This window comes from Triticum dicoccoides, chromosome 4B, assembly GCF_002162155.2.
Source record: "Triticum dicoccoides isolate Atlit2015 ecotype Zavitan chromosome 4B, WEW_v2.0, whole genome shotgun sequence".
Classification (NCBI taxonomy): domain Eukaryota; kingdom Viridiplantae; phylum Streptophyta; class Magnoliopsida; order Poales; family Poaceae; genus Triticum; species Triticum dicoccoides.
Genome location: NC_041387.1, coordinates 662123405 through 662142136, shown reverse-complemented (window position 1 = coordinate 662142136; position 18732 = coordinate 662123405). Strand labels below are relative to the sequence as shown.

General features: G+C 47.2%; 3 protein-coding genes across 3 annotated transcripts; 1 reads left to right on the top strand and 2 right to left on the bottom strand.

The window, feature by feature from the left end:
• The first annotated feature begins 4012 nt into the window (after positions 1-4012).
• Positions 4013-11934, top strand: LOC119292145 (myosin-10-like). The gene is made up of 9 exons (XM_037570974.1): positions 4013-4369; positions 5185-5382; positions 5519-5641; positions 5802-5839; positions 6004-6172; positions 6893-10033; positions 10134-10237; positions 10912-11135; positions 11313-11934. The coding sequence occupies exons 1-8, from the start codon at positions 4283-4285 to the stop codon at positions 11087-11089; spliced, it is 4038 nt and encodes a 1345-aa protein (XP_037426871.1). The 5' UTR covers positions 4013-4282; the 3' UTR covers positions 11090-11135; positions 11313-11934.
• Positions 11935-12536: 602 nt separating this feature from the next.
• On the bottom strand, positions 12537-13793 carry LOC119292147 (BTB/POZ and MATH domain-containing protein 2-like). Its single transcript, XM_037570976.1, has one exon. The coding sequence runs from the start codon at positions 13728-13730 to the stop codon at positions 12675-12677; it is 1056 nt and encodes a 351-aa protein (XP_037426873.1). The 5' UTR covers positions 13731-13793; the 3' UTR covers positions 12537-12674.
• Positions 13794-15228: 1435 nt separating this feature from the next.
• LOC119292146 (disease resistance protein Pik-2-like) lies at positions 15229-18391 on the bottom strand. Its single transcript, XM_037570975.1, has one exon. The coding sequence runs from the start codon at positions 18238-18240 to the stop codon at positions 15427-15429; it is 2814 nt and encodes a 937-aa protein (XP_037426872.1). The 5' UTR covers positions 18241-18391; the 3' UTR covers positions 15229-15426.
• Positions 18392-18732: the final 341 nt, after the last annotated feature.

Here is an 18732-nt window from a genome sequence, read left to right as displayed (position 1 = left end):
GCCCAGCGCTCGCCGTCGCCCGGGACCACCTCGCGTGACGCCATCGTCTTCGACCTCTCCGTCACCGAACCGCCGCCCGACGCCGTCCACCGCCGGACTGCCTCCTTGCCTCCTCGTCCCTCTCCTCGCCGGAACGTCGTCCCCGTCTTCCTTCCCGAGCACCGCTGCCTAGACCCCACGGCCCCGTGGTGAGCCCCCGGCAACTCCTCCTCCTCCCCTGCTCCGGCCACTTCGGCCATGGCCTCGCTCACCGCCACACGCACGCGCGCCAGCCGCCCGGACCGCGTCCTGTCCTGCGTCGTCGCCACCGCCAGAGCTCTGCTCTCGTGCACGGCGTGCCTCTTACCGCATCGTGTCTCCCCGCTCGTGCCCGCCCCTCCGGTTGCGCAGCCCCGCGCCCGTCCCTCATGCTCCCGGGCCGTGCCGCTCGTCGCCGTTCCCGGCCGGCCTGCCGCGCCGGTGTCCCTGTCTGTGCGCGGGTGTAGCCCCTGCCGGTTGCGCCTTTGCCAGATTAGGCAGGCCCCTACTAATTGGGGGTTAGATTAGCACTAACCCCCTCCTAGTTAGTCACTAACAATTGGCCTTGCCCCCGTTTGAATTAAAAAATATCTTCAAGCATAAATAAATAAATAAAATATTAATTAATTAATTAACCAATTAAATTAACTTAATTAATTCTGTTTAGACTAACCTAATCATTAGGTAAACTAATTAACTCTGTTAACTAGCCTGCTAACTAAACAGACTATTACATGTGGGACCCCCCGTCAGCTTGACTGGTCAACGGTCAAAGCTGACCGTTGACATCACCCTGACATCATGCTGACATCATAATTACATTTTCTTATTCTGTTAATTCTGTTAATTCTAAAAATGATTAAATCTTTTAAAAATTAATATAAAATAAACCGTAGCTCGGATGGAAAAACTTTGTACATGAAAGTTGCTCAGAACGACGAGACGAATCCGGATACGCAGCCGTTCATCCGCCACACATCCCTAACATAGCAAACACGCAACTTTCCCCTCCGGTTCATCTATCCGAAAACGTGAAACACCGGGGATACTTTCCCGGATGTTTCCCCCTTTCGCCGGTACCACCTACTGCCGCGTTAGGGCACACCTAGCATAGCGTATTGCCATGTTACGCTTTGTGATGCTTTGATTGCTCTGTTATTTATTGTGTTCCCCCTCTGTTACTTCTTTCCGGTAGACCCCGAGACTGCCGGCGACCCCCAGTTCGACTACGGAGTTGACGACCCCTCCTTGCCAGAGCAACCAGGCAAGCCCCCCCCTTGATCACCAGATATCTCCTATTCTCCTCTATACTGATTGCATTAGAGTAGTGTAGCATGTTACTGCTTTCCGTTACTCCTATTCTGTTGCATAGCTTGTCATTGTTGCTAAAGTCATTGATACCTTACCCGCAATCCTAAATGCTTAGTATAGGATGCTAGTTTATCATCATTGGCCCTACATTCTTGTCGGTCTGCCTTGCTATATTATCGGGCCGTGATCACTTGGGAGGTGATCACGGGTATATACTATACATATATACATACTACAGATGGTGACTAAAGTCGGGTTGGCTCGAAGAGTACCCGCGAGTGATTCACGGATTGGGGGCTGAAAGGACCTTTGTCCCGATGGCCCTCTGTGTGGATCTTTGTGGCGGAGCGACAGGGCAGGTTGAGACCACCTAGGTGAGAGGTGGGCCTGGCCCTGGCCGGCGTTCGCGGTTGCTTCATAATAACACGCTTAACGAGATCTTGGTATTTGATCTGAGTCTGGCCACTGGCCTATACGCACTAACCAACTACGCGGGAAAGATATGGGCACTCGACATCGTGGTATCAGCAGAAGCCTTCTAGACGTCAGCGACTGAGCGGCGCGCGCCGGATTGGAACGTAAGCCTGCTCTTGTATTAAGGGGGCTAGTTCTGCTTTTGGCCGCCCATGCAACGTGCAGGTGTGCAATGGGCGATGGGCCCAGACCCCTGCGCCATAGGAGTTAGACCGGTGTGCTGACCTCTCTGTTAGGCCTAGGTGGGGCTGCAACGTGTTGATCTTACGAGGCCAGGCATGACCCAGCAAAGTGTGTCCGGCCAAATGGGATCGAGCGTGTTGGGTTATGTGGTGCACCCCTGCAGGGAAGTTTATCTATTCGAATAGCCGTGTCCCTCGGTAAAAGGACGACCCGGAGTTGTACCTTGACCTTATGACAACTAGAACCGGATACTTAATAAAATACACCCAGACAAGTTCCACAGACAACCCGGTGATCGCTTTTCCACAGGGCGACGATGGGAGGATCGTCGGGTAGGATTATGCTATGCGATGCTACTTCGAGGACTTCAATCTACTCTCTTCTACATGCTGCAAGACGGAGGCTGCCAGAAGCGTAGTCTTCGACAGGATTAGCTATCCCCCTCTTATTCTGGCATTCTGCAGTTCAGTCCACCGATATGGCCCTTTACACATATACCCATGCATATGTAGTGTAGCTCCTTGCTTGCGAGTACTTTGGATGAGTACTCACGGTTTCTTTTCTCCCTCTTTTCCCCTTTCCCTTCTACCTGGTTGTCGCAACCAGATGTGGGAGCCCAGGAGCCAGATGTCACCGTCGATGACGACTCCTACTACAACGGAGGTTCCTACTCCTACGTGCAGGCCGCTGACAACGACCAGGAGTAGTTAGGAGGATCCCAGGCAGGAGGCCTGCGCCTCTTTCGATCAGTATCCCAGTTTGTGCTAGCCATCTTATGGCACCTTGTTTAACTTATGTCTGTACTCGGATATTGTTGCTTCCGCTGACTCGTCTATGATCGAGCACTTGTATTCGAGCCCTCGAGGCCCCTGGCTTGTATTATGATGCTTGTATGACTTATTTATGTTTTAGAGTTGTGTTGTGATATCTTCCTGTGAGTCCCTGATTTTGATCGTACATGTTTGCGCGCATGATTAGTGTACGATTGAAACGGGGGCGTCACATTGTGTGTCACCATCTTACAGATGAAGCAAGATGGAGGCTTGGGGCACTGAGCTTTGTGGTGCCCAGGTTCTCCACATGTATAACATGTAACATCACTGTAATCAGCTTCTGAAGCATCCTTAGCTTGTTGGCATTCTTGTTTCTGCTCTATGTCTGTTTCTTCTTTTGCTGCTGTACTGGATTGATGATGTCCTTGTTTCCCTCCCCTCCTGTCTGCATTGGGGTGTTCTACCCTTGATTCCCCTGCATCTGCATTTGCGGAGGCATCTGCCCTTGGTACCCCTGGGTGCTGCTCGAAAGTTGCTGCTGATTCTGCATCTGATTCGGCCTCCAGTTTATTTTGAAGGATTTGCTCCACTTATAGATGACCTTTTGAAAAAAAAGGAAAACACTAAAAACCCGACGTCGGATTTCTAGGCATGACAAATCTGACATTTTTCATGGCAATTTATATTGACGCGATGATGGCAAATTTAATTCGCAAGCACGGAAATTTTCTGGAAAAAAAAAACCAAACCGAGGCAGATTTATCATGCACACCAACTAAACTTGCAATCCTCGGCGAATACAATTTACCGTCAAAATGTTCAGTTTACCGTGCCTAAAAGTGTGACGTTAGCCGGATATTCAGGTCTGAAGAAACACCCATCCATGTTACTCCCTCCGTAAGGAAATATAACAGGAGGAGTAGTTAGCACTAGCAGCGGTAATTAGCGGAGAGAGAGAGAGAGAGAGTGTGTAAAAACGCAAAGCCAGCCGCGGTGTGCTTTGCTGGAGAGGAGAAGAGGAGAGGAGAGCCGGCCGGGGCCGGGGTAGGCGGGCAGCACTATGCCGGGGACGGAATGGGGGAGGCCCCACCGGTCAACCACCCTACCTCTCCTCCTCCTCCATTATTCTATTGCTGTTTTTTAATCCGTCGTCCGGTGGAGAGGAGGGAGCAAATGGAAATGGACAAGCAGAGTCGCCTTAGAAATCTCGCAACCTCTGATTAACGCGCTCGGCTCGGCTCTTTTTCTTTTTGTGCACTTCCGCCGGCTCCCTCCCTAATTAAGATTCCCCTTTCTCCCCCCCTCCTCTCTCCTCTTCCTCCGTGGCGCGGCGCGGCGCGGCGCAATGATTTCCGGCCCCCTGCTGCTCCGGTACCGGCCGGGAGTACACTAGCTACCAGGCAGTAGTACCAGGAGGAGTTGGAGGAGGAGGAGCTCCCGCCGAATCTGCTCCGGCCGGTCCGCGCCACCACCACCTGCCGTGCGCCCAGGCGGATCGGTTCCGGTGCGGGGTCGTCGCCGGGATGTTCAAGCTCCACCGCCACCGCTCCTCGGACCGGAGCGTCGGCGAGCGCTTCGAGTTCCGGTTCTCCAGCTTCCGCGCCGTCATGGTAAAGCCCGTCCCTCACCCGCCCAGATTCCCCCCTCCCCTCCCCCCTTAGCTCACTAGCACCTGCGCCCGCTGTTGATTCCAGTGGCGGTGGCGGCATTGGGGAGATCGCGCGCGCGTTCCGGGACTACCAATCGCGTCGCTCCTCAGGTTGATCTGCGAGTACTACTAGAGTATATTTAGCTAGATCAAGCCATGCTCACCATACTACGCCCGCCTATGTAGAGATTTCATTCCTAGCTAGCTAGCTGTGTCACACACCTGACCTAACCTAGCCACTACTGCTGGACTAGTAGTAACCTCTGTGTTTAATGGTTGCTGCGTGATCTGGCCATTATGACGAGCCCCCAACCCAAGCCTACCTGTGTGTGTGTGTGTGTGTGTGTGTGTGTTACATTTGGAATTGGACCACCATGTCACGGATCAAACCAGCGGTGCATGGGCAACTTCTCACTGGCAATTACTTCTTTCTAGGAAACAAAAAGCATGGTACTATTCTCCTTTCTGGTTGGTGTTTCACGGTTATTCTGAGAATCTCCTATTAATAGATAGATTACTGCAGCATGGTGTTCCGTTTCTCCAAGGGCAAGTCCCTGGAAGAAATGCCAGCGAACCTGTCATTCAGGCAACACACTTACACTCCACCACAGGGGAATGTACTGAACCTGTGAAAATCCGCAACAGCGACTATCTGCACTTCCTTTTTCTTTTTTGTTCAGTATGCTCAGGGTTTCAGGCTCATTTCCTTTGGTACAACCGCTACGTGCATTTACTGTGTTTTCAACGACTCTGATTGATCTGACTTTTATTCAACAGGTGCCTGCAGTATCGGACAGGATGTTCCTTTCAATAGTCTCTGTGGATACCGGGAAAACCATCGCCAAATCCAGTAAAGCGGCTGCCCGCAGTGGAATCTGCCAATGGCCCGATTCCATATCGGAACCGATATGGTTTTCTCGAGACGCAGTGTCGAAAGAGTTCGATGAGTGCCAATACAAGATTGTTGTTTCTGTGGTACGTATGGGTATTCATAGCGCACCACTGTGCTCTATATATCTAGCTACCTTTGTTTTTCAATCTCACCGATATGGATGTATGGATATTTGTGGGCTAGTATTTGTTTGCTGAACAACTCAATCCCATGTTGCAGGGATCAATAAGAACTGGTATTCTTGGCGAAATTTTCCTAAACCTGTCCAACTTTCTGAATTTGGCGGACCCAACTGCTATCTCTATGCCGTTGAAGAGATGCAACTCTGGAACAGTTTTGCAGGTAAGCGAGCTCCTTGCAACCGTTTCCTTTTTAAGGATTTTCTGGGTGCTCCTGTATATGATCCTGCAACCTGAAAATGGTGCCAACTCACTCAACTCTTAGTGTTTATGCTTTTCCATTTATTCTGCTTATGGTGACATTGGTTGCTTCTCGTTTGCAGCTTAAGGTTCAATCTCTTGGCACAAAGCCTAAGTTGGGGTAACTAATTCAACTTCACCTTTTCTCTTTTCCTACTTCCCATTTATAGCTCCAATGTGCACACTTCACACTGAAGACCCTGCAATCTCTTTAAATTGCTCTCCCATTGTTTTTGCTGTCTGCAAGTCTTGATACTCTATTATAACCTTGGCATATCTATACAGTGGTGTGAGATCTTCAAGGGACATGCCTCCTCGTATCAGTGACCATTGTCTAATAAATGACGACATGGATAACAAATCGGATGGCTCTGATAATACGGCCAACAGGAGTGTCCGTTCTTCGTCAGGAACTCCTTTAGGGGGCACTTACCAAGACGAACCTGGAAACAGGGTATGCTGATATTTAGAACAATTCTCTCCATCCTAAGTTCATTTTTTCAGAACAGTGTTTCCTTTTAACAGGCGTGCAATGCGTGCTTTGAGTTATGTTTCTATTAATTTATTTGCACCTTTTGAATTTTATTTTAGTAACCAATAACTTGATTCTTGATCATTTAGACACATCTTCCCAGAACTGATGATACCACTCTTCAGGAAACTTGAGCTAGCTTGTCATTTGACTGTTTCTGGTGCCTATAGATATCGAGAAATATGTCTTTTATTGTCAGTTAAACTGGTTAAATATCACAAGAATATTCAATTACAGATCTAGGTTCTTCTCTTTTCCATGCTTTTTTTCCATCTGTTTGCAGTCTAACTACTCTAGGATAGTTGGAAGTAAACACCCCATGTTCCAACAGCAGTTACATACTCTGAAATGAAATGAAAGAAAATTCCAGTCCATGAATATTTCTCTTTTCTGCAGCTAATAGTAGACTTCAAATGTTCATTTGCCTTTGTCCTCACATTATGTCTTAAGTTTATTTTTGATCTTTCTAGCATTGTTTATTTTAAGTACTCATTTGTCTTGCATCAAGCTGTGGCTCCACATGTATATAAATTGTAATTTATTTGTTATAAAATTCACAATCATGAAATATTTTTTTTATGTAATGCCCTGTCAGAGTATTATGTGTAAATGCTGGTTTGTTGTCTCCTTTTTTCCCTTCAGGAAATGAGTTTCTCAGCATCAGGGTCTCACCGGAGTTCCAATTCTGGAGATAGTACCCAAGATAGAACAAACTTGTCTCCGATAGACAACACTAATGGTGGATTGTATGTCGGAAGGCAGGATTCAGGTAGTTCCTATGTTAGCGCTGGCCGTGGTGATGAAGGATTGAGATCGAACAATTCATCTTTCAGTTCCCGGGCTTCAGGTCCAAACATGCTGCAAGGAAATACTCCAAAATCCTTTTCAAATGGGATTGCTCAGTCATCATTGGGGACAACTGATTCATCTAAAGATCTTCTTGAAGCTGCTGAAGAAACAATTGAAGAACTCCGTGATGAGGCAAAAATGTGGGAGCGACATTCTCGCAAATTGAAGGCTGATCTAGAGGCGCTGAAGAGGGAATGTTCTGAGAAATCGAAGCAACAGACTGAGCTAGCACTTGAACTGTCTGCTGCACATGCTGAGCGGGATTCCTACAGGCACGAAATTGAAGAATTGAAGTCATCACGGCAAGAGTCATCTCGGCAAGAGTCATTTCGGCCAGAGTTAAGCAGACGGCAAATAAAATCTGTAACCCCCAAACGTGGGGACTGGATCAACATGGAGAAGGAAGTAGAAGACGAGATGAAGTTTCTGAAAGAATCAAATGCAAGCTTACAGGTACAGCTGAAGAGCACTCAAGAGGCAAATATAGAGCTTGTTTCTATTCTTCAGGAACTGGAAGAGACCATAGAAGAACAGAGAGCGGAGATATCTAAGATTTCTGAGGCCAAGGATGTCACTAATACAGATGTATTGAAGAATGGGTTGTTAGTCAAAGAGGACACAGAATGGGCTAGGAAACTGTCAATGAAAGAAGATGAAATTAATACTTTGAGGCAGAAACTAGATCGCCTTCTCAGTATTGAAAATGCAGGTGCCGCAGGTTCTGATACCGTTTATCTTGAATTGGAGAAAGAAAATGAAACTTTAAGGGTAAAAATACAAGAACTTGAGAAAGATTGTTCTGAACTAACAGATGAAAATCTGGAGCTTATATATAAGCTGAAAGAAAGTGGTGTGGGAAAAGGGCAGGATTCTCGTGTTTCAAACAACAGTGAATTGCAAATTGAAAAGCTTACATCACAAATATATCAACTGGAAGAGGAACTTAGAGATAAGGAAATGATGCATGACGGCAGTTTTACCGAGTCATCAGTGTCTAATGCCAAAGAGTTACAGAGGAAGTGTGCTGACCTTGAGCTGAAGCTGCTACGTTTTAGGTCTCAAGGCTTTGAGCTAGAAGAGAAGTTCCGAAAAAGCCAGGAAGAACTAGAACAAAAAAATCTTGAGTTATCTAAGCTGAGAGAGGAGCTTGAAGGCTTGGAAGGTGGTGAAACTGGTGGTGCGAGAGGATACCAATTTAGAGAAGATCTAGAGGATAATGAATCTGAGACAGATATACTGAAGACTAGAGTCCATCTACAACAGCAGGAAAATGATGACTTGCGGCACTACAAACTCGAAACGGAAAATTTGATGTCTGAAATTCAGGCAGAGAAGAGTCTGTTAGAGGAACGCTTGGCAGCATCAGTTAAAGAAAGTAGCATCACTTCCAAATGCTTGGATGAATTGCAACAAGACATTTTGGTGCTTTCTAGCAGCATAGATTCCCATGTGTCTGCTAATAAGGTTCTTGAAAGAAAGATAAATGAACTCGAGAGCTGCAAAGCAGAACTAGAGTTACATATATCAGAGCTTGAACAGGAAAATATAGAGTTGTCAGAACGCATATCTGGACTGGAAGCCCAATTATCTTACATTACAAATGAAAAGGAGTCAAGTGAGCTGCAGATGCACGACTCAAAATCCCTTGTCATCAGTCTCAAAGATAAAGTAGAGCGACAACAAGTAGAGATGGATACTCAAAGGGTTGAGTTTAAACAAAAACATCAAGAAACACAAAGAAAACTGTCGGAAGCACAGGACGATTCAGAAGTTCTGAGAAGATCTAATTCTACTCTGCAAGCTACAGTTGAGAACCTTATTGAAGAGTGCAGTTCCCTTCAAAATCTGACTGCAGATCTCAAGAGGCAGAAGTTGGAATTGCATGGCCGTTTTATGCAACAAGAGCAGGAACTGGATAACTCGAAAAAAAGGATCCTTGATTTTTGTAAAACAGTGGAGTTCCTAGAAGCAAAGCTTTCTTCTCTTCAGAAGGACATATCTTCCAAAGAGCAATCATTGCTGTCAGAACTGGAGAGTATATTCCAGGAGCACACAGAGCAAGAAGAAAAGATAAATCGTGCTCATTTCATGTTAAATAAGATCGAGAAAGAAAAGACTCTTGAGGTAGAGAATCTTGAGAGGGAGGTCGTGAGCCTCACTGCACAGGTCTCCTCCACACACGAGGAGAGAGAAAATGCCACAGTAGATGCCATCCGGGAGGTCTCTGTCCTGCGAGCTGAAAAGGCCAAACTTGAGGCTAATTTCGAAAATGTCAGTGCACAGTTGAGACATTATGAGTCTCAACTGGAGGACCTTCGCAAGGAGTCCAAAAGCAAGATTAAAGGTTTGGTTGATTCTCTTAATGCATCCAAACAGAGCGAGGAAATGTTGACAGCAGATGCAGAACATATGAAGAAGTTGATGGAAACTGCTAAATCCAATGAAGACGAGTTACGGAAGTCTTCTGGTGAACTAGAGTTAAAGCTTAAAGCCAGTGACTATGAGAGACAGCAAATGATGGAAGAAATATCTGACCTGAAACTTCAGGTCCAGAAAATAACAAGTCTTCAAGATGAAGTTTCCAAACTTAGAAGCTCCCTTGACGAGGCTAAGTTTGAAAAGGGAAAATTAAAGGCGCTGCTAGAGTCTGTGACTGAGGAATGTGAAGAACTGAAGGCACAGAAAGCGATGCTAACAGATAAAGTTTCTGAGATGCTAGAGACTTTGGACAATGGTGAAGAAGAAAAACGAAGCAGAATATCTATGCAAGCAAAGCTTGTGAGATTGGAGAGTGATCGATCAGCATCGGGAGCATCACATGTACATGAAGCAGAGTTAAAGAACGAACTTAGTAGGATCAGAAGATCAAATAGCGAATACCAGAGGAAGATACAATCCCTTGAGCAGGAAATTGAGGATCTCACTAGAAAGCAGGTTAGCTATATACAGTACTTACTGTGATGATTTAAAAAAAAATCACCGCATTGATGTTCCTAATGTCTTGGTATCCCCTTGCATTTCCTTGTATTTTCAGGAGATTGGAGATTCTACAGATATTCAGTTGAAGATTCAAATACTGGAAACTAAGCTTGCAGAGGCTTTGGAGGAAAATAAGATGTACAGGGCTCAACAAAAGAGGTATCCCTTGCACTCTGAAGCCTGAACCTAAATGTTAGCATTATGCATAGAATGGTTATACGTGCTATTACACTTTTCTTTTGTTATGGGTAGTCAGTCTAAGCAAGCATTGACAAGTGGCAGCCCTCCCAAAAGTTCTTTTTTTCCTTGTAATGTAATACAAATATCCATGTAATTTTAAATAAAAAATTGACGATTTGCACTGCAGAATGCAATTGCTTATTAGTCGGGCGAGGAAATAGCTTCTACAATCTGTTACGTGTTGCAGTATATTATTAGCTCTTTCTCTATCTTAACTGCTCCTTCATATGAACTGGGACCATTTGAATACTAGGTATGATTTTATACACATCACTAGCTGGAGAACCGGTGTTTAAGCTTAATATCATGTCTTGAAGCTAGATTGTACACTGGTATTGACAGAACCTTGAAATCTGTTGATTACCACTGTTCGTGGAAAATCATTTCATTTTATTGGCTGGAGGGATTGTCCATACTGTAGATATATGATGGCAGAGTACACATCTCCTAGCAAATCTTTTTATAGGGAAAATTATAGAGGACTCCCGTACATCACAGCAAATCATCTTTTATTGCTGATTTGTTAATTTTCAGCTGTCTATATTCAGAAGATCAGAATATTCACATATTTTATAATTTTCTTACTTGTACAGTCCCGTTGCTGAGGAGCAATCTGCTGGTGGGGACAGGATTTTGCAGCTGGAAGGAGATCTAAGAGATATGAAGGAGCGGTTACTCAATATGAGCTTAGAGTACGCAGAAGTAGAGGCCCAGCGGGAGCGATTAGTGATGGAGCTGAAATCTGTCAAGAAAGGGGGGCGATGGTTCTAACATGATGGAGACCTTGCCTGCCATAAACATAAGACTGACAACACAGGTATATGGATGCTATTTTCTTGACAATAAATGATATGATAGTTTGGATGGGTAGAGCAACATCTCTCAGTAAACTGTTTTAGGTTTGTTATCAGTGGGATCCCATCATGTACTTTTTGGGTAGAAGATACTTTTTGTCCAGTTCTTATGGATACTCTAAAGCCTTCTGCTTTTGTAGATGACCCGTCATCAATCAGCGTCATGTCTGCGCCATGACAATACAAGCCATGACAATAGGGCTGCTGATGTCAGATTATCATGATGTGAGAACAAGCAAATGCAGAACCACAGGTCATGTGCCGCACTCACTAGTTGGTACCGGTGGATTGCGAGTCTCTGACTATTTTCCGGAAGAAAAGAAAAGGTCACCTCCAAGAGATGGTTTCCCTGAAGAGGCAAATATTGTGAGTCTGACCATTTCCTGGAAGAAAAAGCCACCTCACCTGTAAGCCTCACTATGATAATTCCGATTTAACCAATCGATTATGTGATGCCATGTGTTTCTTCATCCAGTATACCTGTTTCTCAGTTGACCGGGAGGGTGAACGTTATTTGTTCATATGGTTACTCAGATCACCCACCATTTACATGGGTATTTACATGATTACATGCAAAGTCCACTATAACTGTTGATAAATGTTGTTCTTCGTCTTGTTTGTGGAACCAACATGGAAGAGTTTAAGCTAGTAGTACAATAGCTATACTCTTACATTATTGTAATTCAATGTGTAAAATATGAAGGGTTCAACTGCTTAATTATTTTTATTTTCATCGCAAATCAGAAAATTACTTATTGCTTTTGTGGGATATCATCGAGTCTGGTATGAATATATTTTATCATGACATGATCTGGAGGATTACTACTGTTATTTACTTAATTAAAGAACTGAAGGATCCAGGACAAGCATCAGGTGTCAGCTTCATGATTGAGCTGGTGTATTCATTAGCTCAAGCTAGTAGCATGACCACCGAAGCGAAACTTCACCAGCGCAGCCAGTAAGTTGTAGTCGAGATGAGAGAGTTTGAGTGGAAGAAGATGAAGATATGGCAGTGATTGTTTGGGATGAGATTGGATGGAGACCATCAAGTGAAGGTTGCGCTGGACAAAGTTTTAGAAATCGAGGCCCCGCCTCGCCTAGGCAAAGCTGGAAGATGATGAAAAACTTGGCATGGAATTGGAGGTCTGGGGGTGGTGGGTGTTGTGCTGTCGGATAGGGTGCCGGAAGAGGGCGAGGAAGAAGAGCCGTGGGCTTCCATGGCGGCGCTGGAGGGTGCCACCCACGGAGGCTAGAGCTAGGCTTTCCACCCGGCAGTCTTCTAAGTGTTGGCATAGACATTAAAAGAAATCATAAGCATTATACTTGTATAGCAAATACAACTACAACTCCAAACATAAACGAATGCACATTAGTGTATTATTAGCATGGACCATAGTTGATTGTCACCAGTAGTACTTCTTACATTGACCAACACTGCAGTGATAAATAGAAGAATTGTACCACAGTCACCACTATCCCCGTGTCCTTTGCTTCTACCAGCCTCAGGCCACTTTTGCCCTTTCTACGAGGTCCATGAGAACAGAGGGGCAGCTCCTCTGTAAATGCTTGAAACCGCCATTTTCCAAGACGACTTTCATATTGTTCGGAGAGATGAGGAAGTCGATGCATGCCGCCTTGAGCCTCTGGGAGTGGTGCTGCTCCGCTAACACCAGCGTGGTTATCACTGTGCTTGTGGAAACACTTTCGCACAGAATGTCCTCGCAGATCATCTTCAGCCTCTCCATCTTGTACCTATCAGCCGCTTCAAGCAATCGGTGCGCCATTGCTGTCGCCGCCTCATCTCCCTTGTCCATCTCATCAGGCAATGTGTCGGTGTATATGTAGTGGAGCAAAGCCTTGAACACTTTTGCCTCCATGCCGTCGATCCTTATGGTGGCCATGGGCGTCTTCTTCTTCTCCCTTTCCGACATGCCAAGGAGCTCTGCTTCTGCTGCTGCCTTCAAGATCGGTGACCGGGCAGCCATCACCCATCGGTGGGCGGCGATTGTCTCGCCGCCCACATGGAAGGCCGCATCTGCCCCCTCCTTCTTCCACAGGAGATCGGTGAAATCACGATCCTCTGTTTCCTCGGCGCGCAGCTCTGTGACAGTGACGTCGCACCTGAGAGTGAAGCAGTCGTCCTTGAGGCAACCTGAGTTCTCCAATTCTGACCTTGTGAGGAATTCTTGCCAGCCCCACTGCCCTTCAGGGGCCGTGAAACTTCTGTCGAAGGTGAAGGTATATGATGGCACAGGCTTCCCAGCCCGGTCCAGTAAACCGAGCACACATTGAGCTGAGATGCCCTTGTCAGGCTTGAAGGGCAAGTCCATGCTAACACTGGCAAGCTGAATGAAGACAGATATGCAATTGGAATTATCTGAGCTTCGGCCGTTGGGGTAATACTTGATGCGCCAGGCGTGGCCTCCGACATGGAAGATGCAAGACTCGATGTGCCTACCATTGGTGACCACCTTGGTTTGCGAGTACCCGTCGATCTTGAGCAGGTGGTGCCCGCTCACCACCCTGGCGACAATGGCAGAGGTAGAGCGGGACGACATCTTGTATATACTAAACCCCGTGCGCCCACACGGTTTGATGGCTAGTGATAGTGGGTTATTAACTTATTGAGATTACAATGGGTATGCAAACTGCGGCAGCAGCAGCGATGATCCATGGTGGGAATATATACAAGCAAAGTTAGTTAATGAATGAGTACATTTTATGGATCCGCAGGTGGAAGGAAGGTAATATGTTCTGATAAGACTTGCAAGTTTCTGTGACGGATCCTTTGCTTTGCTTCGATTAAGCACATCTGGTATAAACTTGCTGGCTGCTAATCCCAGAGAAGATGCCAGGTTACGTGTCGTGGGTGGCTTGTGCCAAATTTTTTTGGGCTTTAGGGTGTGTTTGGTTAGAGCTCAAGTTTGTCCTGATAAAGAATTAGCTAGTTAAAATTGTTAAGCTTCAGTCAAGGTTTTACTTGTCCATGATTTGGCCAATGTTGGCAAGAAAATAAACTATAATAGCCAGGGATCCAAGTTTTGCTCACGACACGAAAAAATTGGTAGGGCGGCCTTTGGCCATAATCCAGACATAATTGGCAAGTTAAGAATATCATACCACAAACTAACGCTAGCTGCTTCCAGCCTTAATTAGCAAGCTGGCAGTATCATATATAGTTTTTGGCTTTAGCTTGTTCAATTGGCAAGCTAAGAATATCAAAGAACAATATCAAAGTTTATGGGCTTTATCTTGTTCCTTTGATGCTAGCTGCTTCCAGTCTTAATTGGCAAGCTAAGAATGTCTAAGTTTCTGGGTTTTAGCTTGTACCTTTGATGCTAGCTGCTTCCAGTGATCTTAATTGGCAAGCTAAGAATACCTTTGATGCTAGCTGCTTCCAGTCTTAATTGGCAAGCTAAGAATACCATTGCACAAACTAATGCAATTACTACCTTTGTTTCACAATGTAGGGCCATTTAGACAGAGAACGGATTTTGTGCATCAATCGTTTTTTGAAATAAAATAGAAAAGCATGTGTGTTGATATTTTGGGAAGTTCTGAATTATTTTTAGATACATTGTCCAATACTCCCTCCAAAATAGATGACTCAACTTTGTACTAACTTTAGTATAAAGTCGGGTCATCTATTTTGGAACGGAGGGAGTACATGTGAATTATTTTTACATACATTGTCCAATGAAGTGCCTCCTACAATGCATAGCTTCATTTGCCACAAACATGCCATTTTGAAAAGAACACGGGAGATGATGGTCTAAAATAGAAACCATAAGTGTGCACAGCCCACAATGGACATATTTTTTGATCAAATTTTATACCTTCATATTTCATTCCCACAATGTATCTCAATTTTCAAACCTCCTTGTTTTTTTTTCACCTAGGTGCACAATACATTTTCTCCATTTAGACATGGCCAAGGTACAGCACTGAAGGTACTCAAACAAAAAACACAAAGTGAAACCGGTTCCAGCAAAACCAAACAAAAATTGTAGCAAACAGTAAAAGTACAAGTCTTATTGCATAGGCAACACACAAGTGTATATAACAATCCCACACGGTACATGCATATCACAGTCCATAACAGAACGAGGAACACAATCATAGGTAGGAACACACAAGCATGCAACACACACTGAGATCAATAGAGCACACACATTGCAAACACTCACACAACACAATCGTCACTCACTCCAGAGCATGCAGGCTCGTACTGATCAGTTCCAGCAATGGCTAACTTCAGGCGTTGTGCTTGAAGACGGGATGGCTTGGGTGTGCTGCGACGGCCTGCTTCACCGGGTCTGGGTTGCAGCTGCCACTGAGCTCGAGCTCTTTCAGCCTTGGGAGATGGCCGATTCCGGAGATGAACTGCATGCTCTTGAAACCCCAAGCTATCTTCTCCAGCCCAGGCGCCGCTCCACTCTCGAAGATGATGTTGGTGATGTCAGAGCCTTCGATGATCAGACACTTGAGGCTTGGGAATCCTCCTTTCCCAAAAGTGATCTTCATTTCAGCGTAGGACATATGTCGGAGTCTAAGGCAGCGCAGGCCACCGAGTTCGCCGAGGAGCCGTATGTCATGATCCATCAGGGAGGTGTCACGCAGGGTTATCTTGCCAAGTTGATGGAGCTCTGTGATCCATGGAGGCAGCCCAACGCCTGTGAGGCCACTGATGTACAGGCTCTGGAGAAACTCGGGAGGTGAAAATGGATTCTCTTGATCCATGCTGAATGTAAGAGGATCGGTCACATCGCCAGCATGTCCGATTCGGATCGACAAAGAGCGAAGGCATCCGTTCAGCTTGCTGATTGCTTGGAGCAGATGCTTGAAGGAGTTGCCGACCTTCTTGCCATGGAGAACAACTCCTAGCTTCTGTACCTTGACTAGCTGCCCAACATCCATGAGCATCGACTCACTGCCACTCCCGGAGACCTGTACATGTGACAGTATCTCCAGGTTCCTCCTCATGGCCCCGATTCCTTGTGGCATGCGCGGCGTGGAAAATGATTCCTTGGAGTTGATGGTGTCCTTGACCGGGGAGGAGAAGTCTGTGCGCCCTGCGAGCAGATGCTTGAGCATCAGGAGCTTGGCGAAATCTGCGGGGAAGGCTTGTATCTTGGTTTGCCGAATGTCCAGCGTCTCCAGCTGCTGCAGCCTATGGATTTGCTTGGGCAGCGCAGAAACATCAGTGTTCCTGAGGCTCAAATACTTGAGCATGAACAGCTTGCAGATGTTGTTCAGATGGCGCCTCTCCAAGCCTTTGCAGCCTTCTAGATCGAGCACCTTCAGCAGCAGCAGTTGAGATGACACGTGCAGTGATCCCAGGCACCTCTTGATGTCACCAAGATGTGCATTGCAGATCGTGGACCCGACACTGACGACATTCTCTTCTTCTGCAACCTCAGTGATGAGGCGATGCACCGCAGGAGGCACCACACAAGTCTTGATCTTGCCCGCATCACCAATGTCAGCAGGGCAAATGAGGCCTCGGCTGACAAATGCACTGAAGCAGCGCTCGGCTGCCGCTTCTGCTGAACCATGACCGCCTTCCGCAGATATCAGGCCTTGGGCTGCCCATCTTCTCACTAGGGATGTCCTCCTGATGCTGTGATCTTGTGGGAGGAGAAGACATAGGTGCAGGAAGCACAACTGGCACTCTCTAGGCATGTCACTGTAGGAAAACATAACCATCTGCTTGAAGTTATAGCTGCTATCGTTGTGGTCGGCCTCTGAACACAGGCTTTCCTGCAGCTTCTCCAGCTCTTGTTTTGTCCTGTTAGGGTTGCCATACAAGGCATGGAGGAACATCTTCATGGAAGCGACATCCGGGTCGCATCTCTTGAGTATGCCGCGTATGGTGCCCCGCACATCGCCATCCTGAAAATTGCTGGCTACAAGGGCCACTGCTCTCTTGGAGAAGAAATCCACAAGGGAATATGTTACCACTTTATCCGGAGAAGATGACTTGACAAGCCCATCATCCTTTGTGGTCACCATGATGGCGCTGCCAGCAGGGAGGCTTATGAAGTTGAGAGCAATCCTGATCTGGTCCCACATGCCCGGGTAATCGTCGAGGTCGTCGAGAACAATCAGGACCCTTCTGCCTTCCAAGCGGCCTCGGATGCTCCACAGCAGCTTCATGTTGTCTGATGATGTGTCGTCCAGCACGTCCTGGTTTTGGTCAGGAAGGAGCTTGCAGAGCAGGTCATGGAATATCTGCCAGAGGATTGGAGGCCTCTGGATGGTGATCCATACGTTGATGTCGAAGCCGCCGGACACCGAAGGATCTTGGTACACTTGCTGAGCTAGGCCGGTACCTTCTGCATCATCTGGTGCTAGAATGACAGTGAGTCTCAACGGCCGCCCTCCGGCCTCGTCACCGTCTCCTTTCTTGCCTAGCCAGGTGATCAGCTCTGCTGCACCTTCCTCCAAGATGTTTGGCTCGGCATCGATCAGAGCTCGTCTGAAAGCACCTCTCTCGTCGTCGTCGTCTTCGTGGTCTTCTGATTCTTGGACATTGCGGAGTGGCGGCCATCTGCTGACCATCGCCATGGTAGTAGAAGTTTGCGTGATGGCAGGCGGTGGCGGCGGCACGGCGATGCCGTACCTCAGCCGTCTCTCGCCTGCCTCCTGCACCCGGACCTTGAGCTCCCGGATATGCTTGGCGATGGTGCTGCGGCTGCGAGGGATGGTGGCGCACCCTCCAAGGAACCATGGCATTCGCACGTAGCGCAGGAGCCCCTTTGCACGGCGGGGCCCTGTGTGCCGGTAGAGGTTGATGCAGTCCCGGGAGTCGCCGGCGAGGTCCCTGACCTGCCTAGCCCATGCCTGAACCTCGTCGTTGTCTTCGTCATCAGGGTGCCCAGCGCTAGGAGCCAGCTGCTGAGTCCTGGCAAGGTGGCGGAGGAAGCCGTTCATGACCTCCATCTCGTCCTTGATGAAGTTCGCGTCGCGTTGGACGCCGGCAGCCAGTGGTGGCTGCGTGTCGGTGCAGACGGCCGGCGAGATGTCACCTGAGGATGAGCCGCCGGCTCGCCGGGAAGCTTCAGCCATCTCTCTCTCTACTGTATATCTGAGTCGAGATGTTTCTTTCTCGGTTGTGGCAGGAAACGTAATGGTGATGGACGGAAACAACAGATGAGCAGGAGAGCGTACCTGATGTGTGTTTCTCTTCTTGTTTAATTTCCTTGTTCGTTTCGTGTTGTAGAGGGGTGCATATAGTACTGTGTCTCTAGTTTAGGGTGCATGCAGGGAAAGAGCATGTACCGTGATTGTGCAAAGGGGCCTAGCTACTTCTTTTGGTTAATTTTTTCTCTTTAATTTCCTTGTTCGTTTCGTGTACAAGTGTGCATATGTCTCTAGTTACGGTTTTAGGAAAGAAGCTTTCTTTGAGTAGGCGACCCGCTCCCGCGACCCGAACCCCGCCGCCGCCACCTTCCCCTGCCCATCTCCGGCGTGATCTGGCCGCCCTCGCCGGCGCGCGGCCCCGATCCGCCCCCCCTTCCCCCTCCCCTCCTTCCCCGCCCTCGCGCCGCCTCCCGGGAG

What these genes read in the sequence shown, in the direction of transcription:
- LOC119292145 (XM_037570974.1), top strand. Translation starts at nt 4,283, where the DNA reads ATGTTCAAGCTCCACCGCCACCGCTCCTCGGACCGGAGCGTCGGCGAG. An exon ending in ACTCTGGAACAGTTTTGCAG is followed by an intron (nt 5,642 to 5,801) that starts GTAAGCGAGCTC and finishes TCTCGTTTGCAG; the next exon opens with CTTAAGGTTCAATCTCTTGG. An exon ending in GGCACAAAGCCTAAGTTGGG is followed by an intron (nt 5,840 to 6,003) that starts GTAACTAATTCA and finishes ATATCTATACAG; the next exon opens with TGGTGTGAGATCTTCAAGGG.
- LOC119292147 (XM_037570976.1), bottom strand. Translation starts at nt 13,730, where the DNA reads ATGTCGTCCCGCTCTACCTCTGCCATTGTCGCCAGGGTGGTGAGCGGG.
- LOC119292146 (XM_037570975.1), bottom strand. Translation starts at nt 18,240, where the DNA reads ATGGCTGAAGCTTCCCGGCGAGCCGGCGGCTCATCCTCAGGTGACATC.